General features: G+C 42.1%; 1 protein-coding gene across 1 annotated transcript; it reads right to left on the reverse strand.

Moving 5' to 3' along the window:
* Nucleotides 1-894: 894 nt before the first annotated feature.
* Nucleotides 895-10,688, reverse strand: LOC140741763 (MKRN2 opposite strand protein-like). Its single transcript, XM_073072130.1, has 5 exons — nucleotides 10,355-10,688; nucleotides 6,577-7,024; nucleotides 4,253-4,302; nucleotides 3,105-3,267; nucleotides 895-2,482 (listed from the first exon to the last, which is right to left on the reverse strand). Exons 2-5 carry the CDS (start codon nucleotides 6,777-6,779, stop codon nucleotides 2,254-2,256), a joined length of 645 nt encoding a protein of 214 aa, XP_072928231.1. The 5' UTR covers nucleotides 6,780-7,024; nucleotides 10,355-10,688; the 3' UTR covers nucleotides 895-2,253.
* Between the last annotated feature and the right edge of the window lie 14 nt (nucleotides 10,689-10,702).

Below are 10,702 nucleotides of genomic sequence, written 5' to 3' on the forward strand. Positions count from 1 at the left end.
TTAATAGCCTGTTGCTCCAGCATGGACTAATCATTAAAATCTATTCATGCAAGTATGTTTGAGTAATCTTAACAATTCTTGAAGTACAGAAGGTAGTTGAAAGCAGTGCAAGGCAAACACACAGGATCCTGGGATGAAAAAGCAGTAACTTATGGATTTAGACCATAAGACGTACCAGAATTTGGCCACTCTGCCCACTCTGTGTTCTGCCACTCGATCATTGCTGATTTACTTTTCCCCTCAACCCCATTCTCCTGCCTTCTCTAGATAACTTTTGATGCCCTTACAAATGAACCTTTGCCTTAATTATACCAAATAACTTGGCCTTTGAGGCAATGAATTCCACAGATTCACCATCCTCTGGCCAAAGAAATTCCTCCTCATCTGAAGGGGCATCTTTCTATTAAGACTGAGACTGTGCCTCTAGACTTGGCCTATCCCACTACTGGAAACATTCTCTCCACATCCACTCTTATCTAGGCCTTTCACTATTCAATGAGACCTACCCTCATTCTTCTAAACTCCAGCAAGCGCGGGCCCAGAGCCATCAAATGCTGGTCGTATGTTAACCCTTTCATTCTGAGGATCATTTGTCGTTCTGATTTTGTTTTGTGAGATCAAAGCTGAGAGTTGGATTACTTTAAGTTCACAAAGTGTACAATGAGAGATATCATCCAGGCATGTTCTGGGGGATTCCAGCAGCAGTTGTTCCACACGTGTGTGTGTGTGTGTGTGTGTGTGTGTGTGTGTGTGTGTGTGTGTGTGTGTGTGTGTGTGTGTGTGTGTGTGTGTGTGTGTGTGTGTGTGTGTGTGTGTGTGTGTGTGTGTGTATTTTCTTAAATTAGAACAGTAACTGCAGCTTGGAATGCTGTTTAAAAAAACTTGGTAGTAGTAGTAGTGCAATCACTCAAGTTAAGTATGAAGTTCTCGTAAGGGGTTATTCCCTTAACAGACATCTGTGTGTGACTAATGGGGAGGCTGATATGTGGTCAAAACCTTAATTACACTTCATTCAATGGGTCTTTAGTTTATCAGGAGTTTTAAAAGTGAGAATATGCCATGTCAAAAAAAAATAGTTGAAATTCTGATCTGTTTCTCATGAGTGAGGCTTCAGCTGTGACTGTGATGGAGGTGCAGTAGTATCCTTGATAGCAGCTTCAAGATTCCCTCATCTGTGAGGTGAATCCTGCTGAATCTAGTCTGCTGCCCAGATTGATTACTCATGCCCCCTCACCTGCCTGCCTCCGCTTGCTACTCAGGTAAAGATTATGCTCTTCCAAAGTACCCGAACATCCTTTAACAGCAGACAATGCTGGGAAAAGACTTTTATCTTCTATCTTAACCTCAGGTGTGTGTTTTAATAATTTTGTTCAAAAAGCTTTTTTAACGATTTTAATCAAAACTATTAATATTGGAATAATTTACAAACTATTTAAAGTGAAAGCAATTGTGAAATATTAAATACTTGAAAATGTATTAATATTTTGAAATAAATGAAACCACACTGGCCTAATTCTGTTCCTGTGTCTTATAGTTTTATCAAACAAAATACTTGTTGGGAAAAAAAGAAATTCACTTAGATTACAAGTCAAGAATCTCTATTCAAATGATTTTTGAACAACAAATGGAGACCAGTGATTTGGCCCGATGGCACATTTTACTCAATAAGTCCCAGCCTTAAAGTGCAAGTCCGGGAGGAGACTTGCATGGGAAAAACTGAATGCTGAAGCACAGTTAGCATTTATTTCCCACATGCATTTGGAGACGGCAGAAGCTAAGTTGGTTTCACATTGTACCAACGTTGAAGCCTGAAAGGTTTACTGTTGCTTTCCAGAGTATTCAACTATGAAGCAAGCAGTACAAGGAACCCTTCCTGCTTTCTTCCATGCAAACCCAGGGTTGCTGACACCACCACACAATAATTCACAACCATTTCCAATGTATGAATTCAGCTTATTACCTTGGACAATATTTAACGTACAATTTTATTGTGTGAGCTTGAGAACAATCATGCTCCCATCTCCAGTATTCAGGGTTGTTTACAACGAAATAAAATATTATTTTACTTCAGTTATTTATATTAGTTACATTGTAGTTAGAATTAGCGGTTAATTTATTATAAAAATTACCTTGTAACTAATGGACATAGGAGGAAATGCACTTCTATTAATCAATGCAAGTTTGATTTTTCTAAACATTTCACTGAGTAATGATTTTTTTAAGTCACGGATTTAGACAAGGGCTGTTCAGTTTTTAAAACTGGGTGCTAACTTCTTCAGTTTGGATATCATCGGCAATATAGTAGTAGCTTCTGCATAGCTCTCGATAAAGTGTGATGTACTTGGAGGCTCGCTTTGTCCGTGGAACCACAAACCTCTCGGTAAATTCCATCCTACTCAGCTGCCGTTTACTTTGTGCTGCCAAGACACGATTGATGAAGGTCAATGCATAGGAATAGCAGTTGTGCTCATATTCATCGTACCTGGAAACACAAATGATAATCATATTCAGAAAATTGATTACAATTGTGATAATTCAAATACCACTTTTAACTGTTAACGTAAACCATTATGTATCAAGTGAGACTTAGAGACAGAAGAGCATGACACTGGCGATGAAGATTGAAGAGCTGAATAGTAGAAGTGGAGGAGTAAATTTGCGATTGCTTTGTTGGTTAATGAAGGTAGGGGTGGGCTTAAAATGTAAGTTTCTCAAGTTTTGTATATACTGTAGTTAATATGCTAAATTATCCAAATGAAAGATATGTAGGAGCATAATGATTTTTACTGGGCACATTTCCATTTGATCCATTCTGCCGCTTCATTTGCAGTGGAAACCTGATTTTTTTTTTCTTTAAAACATGGCAGAAACCAGGATTGTAGCAGATACCATCTTAATGCAGGGTCTCACTTCACAATGTTAACGAATCCGGCCATCCTACACCTATAGAAGCTGCTCAACCCACTACAGTCCTCCAGCAGATTAAATATTGGTCCATGTTCCAGCAAATGCAGTCTCTTGGTCACCAGGATAAAACCTATGCTTGCAAGTGAAATTATTGAAATAAACCTGATGGGCTAAAAAAAATGTTCTGTGATCCATACCTGTTTGGTATCCATATGTCAGCAGTGGAGAATTGCTCCAAATAAAGATCCCACTGGTTAATTAAATTGTACGTGTCTGATTGTACCAGTGGTACAGAAATACATTCCTCCCAACCACAGCCATCTCTTTGGACACCGGTTTCAATGTAATTGTACACAACTCCTGCAATAAAAGAATAACGAAAACTTCAGAGTTACTACAGGAAGCGAAACTAAAGGATAAAAACATAGAAAACCTACAGCACCATACAGGCCGTTCGGCCCACAAAGCTTCCTAAAGTACTTCCTTTAGAAATTACCTCGGGTTACCCATAGTCCTCTATTTTTGTAAGCTCCGTGTATTTTTGTAAGCTTAGGAGTCTCTTAAGAGACCCGATCGTATCCGCCTCCACCACCGCGGCCAGCAGCCCATTCCACTCACTGCGTAAAAAAACTTACCCCGAACAACTCCTCTGTACCTACTTCCAAGCACCTTAAAATGTATCATAATTCTTGGTCACTTAAGTGTAACATTTTATTGAAACTTTAAGCAGCACAGAAAAGAAACATTTTGAACAAAAAAAAGCTCACAAAGAAACAGTTTGTGTCAGTTCGTGCATGGAAAAGACCTCCTGCGAATATTTGCTGAACCTTATCACCAAACATTATTGATGCAGTACCAATACCATAGTTTCGTCTAACAGTTCATGACGAATAGAATGAATTTGGAAAGTAAGCTAGTTATGAATACAGGCAATTATTTATTAAGACCATAAAGTATTTGCAAACCAAATTTCTACACCATTCATATAAAATGATTAAGCTCAAACTATTACGTAACAAAAATGATCTAGTGCTTTGCCGGCATATATGACAAATAAACTCTTCTCAGGCATCGAGTATTACTGACAAACTCCACCATCTTCATCAGGAATTATGCCTGGGCATGTCGACTCCGGTGGTATTTAGACCCCCGTAGTCTGTCCCTCCTGATTGGATGAGGATTAACCAATCAGGTCTCCACTCTCCTCCCTTGTTCACATAACAATTTTGGCTCAATTACTTTCACTATGTTGTATTCTTATACAGTATGTTTTAATGTACCTATCGTGTGCTTAAATTCTAAACGTTTGTTCAAACTAAGAAGTATGGTCTTATTTTGAACTCACCCTGAGTATTTGAGATACCAACATGAAGATCAGCTTGTCCATCATATTCTCTGAGGAAAAAATAAGTTTTATTAAGCGTTAAATGCAGTCCTTATAGAGCCATGTTAGCTGGAGAACAGGGTAACTGAAGGAACGAAAATACATCTTGAAAAGAAATGAGAAAGTGCGGCGATTTTGAAATGTGAAAAGACGTACAGGAAGAGGAAAGCTTCAGTAAATGTGGAAAGAACGGTGAGATTTTTAAGTCTCAATCATAAAAAAAAAGAAACTAAGTTTTGAACGAAATAAAGAAAATAAGAAAAGGTGCAACTTTAAACTAACTTTCATTAGGTCTCGTATTGCCTTCTTGTTACCAACCCTACAACTCTTGCTGTACGTGAGCCAACAATTCCTCGGTAAGCGGACCGTCTATCTATGTGCATGTGTGTGCCAACCACTGGAATAAATCCTACACAAAACCTGTAAACTGTTATACTTGTAAAAGAGATGATCTGTTAGACAATTGTGGGTTAGAAATCCAAAGCCTTGTTACTCAGGGTGGGGTGGGGGGTGTAGCTGCTATCCGCATGATATCGACTCGTCTCGAAACGTCTTGCAGTGGAAAGGGTCTCTTCAAGTGTCGTGTGGACTGCAGTGAGAGACAGCAATAAAGGTCGTATGAAATAAAGCGGAACCTTCTGGAAACAATCAATAGGACAAATGCTCAGGCAGTATTTTGCTTTCGGACCAATTAAACAAAAAATTGTTGATCCAATTACTTATTTCGCTTTATTTGAGGGAGAAGACAGCCTCTGATCTCTGCAGTATTCCATCGCAGCTCTTCAGCACTGCTCTAAACTGTCAAATTAGGTCGGGACGTAGTATGCAAACTTGTGACTCGGGGACAAGTTTCGAAGAAATATGGTGAATAACCAAGAGTGTTAGGCACAGAAATATAGTTTGGGTACAGAGTACTGTAATAATATGTATTGCACTGTAGGGAGAGGGGAGGAAACGGAGAGAGCCAAAGAGACTTTCCGAAATGATCAATGAACTAATTGTTTGGAATCAAATGGCCTTGCCTGGTGTCTCAGAGCTGAGTGTGTCTGCACCGGCACCAACCCCGTCCCAGGCTCTCCTTCTCTGCCACCTGTCCCACACCCCTCCACCCTCACCATTCTCAACATCCTTCGCTCCCGCCAGATTTACAATCTCACTCTCCGTTCCACGCTGGCGTGCAAAAGGCTACTCTCCGGCAACCTCGCTATATAAATGTGCCCAAGAGTACTTCCTGCACAGTACTGCAGAAAATGTAAACTTGGACTTACTTTAATTTCGGATTCTTGACTGTGATTTAGACGAAAATGTTGGTGGGTTGATGAATAAGAAGCAGATAACACGGGAATTGCCAAAGTTATTGATGGCTGACAAAGGCTTCAGCGGGATGTAAAGTTGTAAATAGGCAGGGAAATGGCAGGCGATGCTTAACCCCTGCAAGTGTGCGGTGCTGGAGTTTCAAGAACAAATGTATGCGGAACGTAGGCACTGAGTGGCAGGACTTTTAGAACTGATGTAGAGAGAGGACTTCGAGTCCAAGTGCATCCCTCCCTGAGAGCGGCGACACAAGCAGATGGGGTAGTGATGAAGCCTTGCTTGCCTTCACTGTTGGGAACATTAAGTATGAAAGATGTGAGCGTTGCAGTTGTAAAAAACTTCGATTAGGCCGCATCTGGAGTATTGTGTGCAGGTTTGGTTACCTCGCTGCAGGAGAAGTGAGGTTTTGGAGAGAGTGCAGGAGAGATGCATCGGGATTGGCGAGAATTGGCTACAGGGAGAAGTGGGACAAAGTTGGATCGTTTTCTCTGGAGTATCGAAGGCTTGGGGGGGGGGGGCGGCGGGGGAGCGATCTGATAGAAGTATGAAAATGAATGAGACAACCAATAGATAGGGTAGAGAGTCAGAATTTTCCTCCCCAGAGTGGAATGCCGACCACTTTAAGGGCACAGGGGCAAAATTTAAAGGAGATTTAAGAAGTAAACTTTTTTTAAAACTCCAAGAGTGGTAAATGCCCGAACCCCACCCAGGAGAAGCAAATGTTTAAGACTCATTTAGATAGATGTGAGCAGGCAGCGAATGGAGGAATATAGACCATAAACAGACCGGTATGCGGTTTAAATTGGCAGCACGGTTAGCACAGACATCCTGGCCGAAGAGCCCGGTCCTGTGCTTTACTCTTCTATAAGCCATCGAATCAGGTTTTGAGGACAACAGATTGCGGTGTAATTTTAAGGCAGCAAATTATGGATAATTAATATTTCTGCTCCACTATCAAGATTTTTGTTTACCTCAGGAACGATCCCTTAGTAGGTCTGATCAGGAAAGAACACTTTTCATGATGCCCATCTACAAAGCAGTTGGGAATACTGACCGGGGCATCTTCCAGTCTTCGTCCCAAGAGACTCTGGCCACAGATCGGACATTCCACTGGTACATTAAAGCAATAAATATCTTTGCCACAATGGCGAAAGGTTATAATCCGATTCTCCATTCCCTTCTTCCCCGGTGGAGTACGGAAGTCATCCAAACTCGGCGATCCCGCGGTCTCTTTAAATACCGATTTCGCCCGGCTGCCTCGGATTGACAAGATTGACAGTAACAAAAGCCAATCAGAACTTGAACATTAATATTAATTATCAATTGTCCCGTGCTAGGAAGATGATTGGTTGCTGATCCGACTATTATGTTGGACGACGTGGACGGATTGAGCTCCTGTTCCACTCACTGCAAACAGATCTGTAGGGATAAAAACAAGAGACACGACTCCCATTGAAACTTAAGCGACTGTCCACATTGCAGACGGTGATGCAGCTGATGTACTGCAAGTATATATTTCCAACCTTCCCTGCTGTGTTTTGCTTCCTATTTTGTTGTTCGGCGTATTCGAAAAAAGTTTGAGGCAGGCCCGCAGCCCACTCAAAATGCTCAGGAGTAGATTCACTGACAAATTTGAATTAATATGGAGGTTGGAAGAAGCCCCATATTCCGTCTGAGTAACCTTCAGTCTGATGATATGAACACCAATTTCTCCAACCAAAGGTATCTTTCCCCTTCTAAACTCTATTCTTTAATTCCCCCTCCGGCCTCTTACTTCTCTTCTCTTCACCTGCCTATCGCCTCTCCCTGCTCCTTCGCTTTCTCTCATGGGCCTCTCTCCTCCCCTATCAGGTTCTTCCTTCTCCAGCCTTCTTTTTGACCTGTCACCTCCTGGCTTCTTACAGTACTACCCCCCCCCCCCCCCACACACCCACCTGCCAGCTGGTACTCCTCCCCCACCTTCTTATTCTGGCGCCCCCACCCCTTTCCCTTCTAGTCCAGTCAACCTGGAACGTCGACTGTTCGTTCCGCTCCATAGATGCTACCAGATCTGCCGGGCTCCTGCGGCACGTGTGTGTGTGTGTGTGTGTGTGGATTCCCAGCATCTGCAGAATCTCCTGTGTGGCGATATTAATTAGCAAGGTTCTGCAACAGATGAAGTGAGAGAAGGTGTGGGAATCTGTGCGAAACAGAACGTGGCCTGCGTTGTTTGGTTAAGGCACAGAAGTTGCCCAGGACAATAGACAATAGACAGTAGGTGCAGGAGTAGGCCATTCGGCCCTTCTAGCCAGCACCGCCATTCACTGAGATCATGGCTGATCATACACAATCAGTACCCCGTTCCTGCCCTCTCCCCATATCCCTTGACCCCGCTATCTATAAGAGCTCTATCTAACTCTCTCTTGAATGCATCCAGAGACTTGGCCTCCACTGCCTTCTGGGGCAGAGCATTCCACATATCCACCACTCTCTGGGTGAAAAAGTTTTTCCGCATCTCTGTTCCAAATGGCCTACCCCTTATTCTTAAACTGCTTATTCTGGATGGCATTAGATAGGGCAAACTTCAACAGGAGTGAAGTTCAGGAAAAGGTGGAAGCTGCCAGGATTAATGGCGTTGGAAGACAGATTCTTGCTAAGAGTGCGGCAAAAAGCAGGAGGTAACCAGTAGGCATCCGATGTCAGATGCCTGAGGCAACCGATTGAGTCGAGGGAAGATTTATTTTGAGTTGTTGTACTTGACCTAGAACTGAAAGGAAATAGCTTACACAGTTCTGGGGCGCCTTCGTTCACTGGCTCAGAGGACGGCGAAATCTCTGGAATTATCTCCCTCAGAGTTGTGTGTGGGGGGGGGGGTTGGAATTATATAATTGCATATTACTTTCATACCTTAGAAGCAACTAAAGTTAGAAGTTAAGCCATTTGTTCAGCAGTTCGGGAGTTGAGGGCTACGGGATCTGGCCTGTGGTAGATTAGCCATGCTAATACTGAATGGCGGGAGAGGTTTCAGGGCGAACTTCAGGAGATTATCGTAGTGTTGCCTGATTGGTTTGTTTAGCAACGATTATGACAATATTATTCATGAGATATTTGTAAATAAATATTTGCAAATCATTTTAAGGAATCAGTCAAACGTTATCTTATTATTCACGGGATTCGGGCCTTACTAAAATGCCACTTGCACAGTCCATCTCCTAAACGGATGAAGTGGTTTTGGAATAAATGGCACTAATTGTTCGGGAGTCCAGACCAATCCCGGAATGTCAGACCTCCCTCCCGGGGTGTCCTTTGAAGAATGACCAGTCATTCCACACGCCAGCAAGGTTTCCGAACCAGGAGCTGCCTCGGTTGTTTCCATGAGGGGCACAGTTTTCACGCGGTGGTGATCCTGTCTGCCTGGCGAGGTATGTTATGGGTAGTTTCACTAGGTTGCTTAAGTTCCCAGCACCGTTCATTTCATGGAGTGAACACTGGAGCTTGTGTAAATATTTAGACTTGCGGGTTGGTTAAAAAAAAACATCGCTGTGTTAAACCTCTTGTCTAAAGGTGTGAAAAACAAAAATGCTGCCCGGTTCAGTTCAATCCGTGCAGCTGTTCTAAAGGACAATGGCTTCTGTTGAAGAAGAAGAAAAATATCACATTTCCGCTCTGTTAAAACCACCTGCCAACAAGGACAATCAGATATACGTGATAGTTTACCGGCATATCCTTTATAGAATTAGTAATTACTAATTTAATATGACTGCTATACACGTTTACTCTTGCAGATAATTAGTTGAATAAACACAATTGATTTGATCGATTCCTTAATTTGTAAATATTTATTCAGTTGATCCAAATGAATATGTCATGAATAATAATGTCATAATCCTTGTTAATTTATTTAATCAAAAACAATCAGGCAGCACAACGATAATCTCCCAAAGGTAGGATACTTGCACACTAAAATTGGTTTCCAGTCGTTGTCTTTGCAGGAGCTCAAGATAAATATTTATCTGGCACATTAATACAAAACTGTCCTATCCACATAGGGAGAATTGGTCATTTTCCCTGAAACTCCAGCTCTCCTGAACCTTTAAACTCTCACGGGATTTCGCCAGAACACAGGAAAGACCTGCGGAGCGCTTAGGTTATCCAAAATAACTCCATGTATTCAAATCCAGATTCCAGATAATGTAGCACCTTTAAGATAGGAAGAAAACGTAATTTCATTCCAAAATCAACTACATCTGATAATTGTTCTGATGTATGTTCGATTAAAATTAATACAAGTGATAATCTCCAATTCTGTTTAGTACAATTGGGAAAATGCTGTTTCATTTTAAAAAAATGTAATTTTTGGTATCCACTTTTCGTGTTACTTTTGGCCACCCAATGCCATCGGGATAATATATATATACCTCCTACGTTAATGTGTACAACTAATATTAGAACTTACAGAATAAGTTTTGGAGGAAGTACATTTAATTCATGCATTGTCCATATTCTAAAGCCTCATTCCCGAATAATATTACTCCATTGATATTTATACAATGCGTTGTTTGCCGTTACCGCCCACCACATTTGAAACCAGGTGTCACGAACGGCAACCTGCCATTCCTTTAGAACCGAATGGACAAGGAGATATTGGATTACTCCAGCAATAGCAAAAGTAAATGCCAGAACAGAACAATTTAAATTAAAGGAAAATGGAAATGTATCAAACCTTCTCACAGTTTGTTTCGATACACAGACCCATTCTGAGGTACTTACCAGTTTCATAAATCCTCAGCTATGTCCTTCTTCTGTTTCCTTGTGCCATGAGGGCGCAAAGGGATAGGCAACCGGGCGGTACACCTGAGTCCAATTTCTGATGAGAAATTACCACCTTGAAGCGATCACCTTTATTTCTCTCTCCTCGGGCGCTGTCTGACCTGCTAACTTATTTCCAGCACTCTCCTTCAGCACTCCAAGTGTCTGACCGGGTGGGCTAGCATGACCCGGGTGGGGAAGGACCTCGGACGTGCCCGGCCCACTCTGTCTCCAGGAAACTCGCACGGTCGGACAGCCGGCGCAACCCTGTAGCCCAGATGTGTGACGCGGGTTGCCCGTTACTTCCTG

This window comes from Hemitrygon akajei, chromosome 19 (genome assembly GCF_048418815.1).
Source record: "Hemitrygon akajei chromosome 19, sHemAka1.3, whole genome shotgun sequence".
Classification (NCBI taxonomy): domain Eukaryota; kingdom Metazoa; phylum Chordata; class Chondrichthyes; order Myliobatiformes; family Dasyatidae; genus Hemitrygon; species Hemitrygon akajei.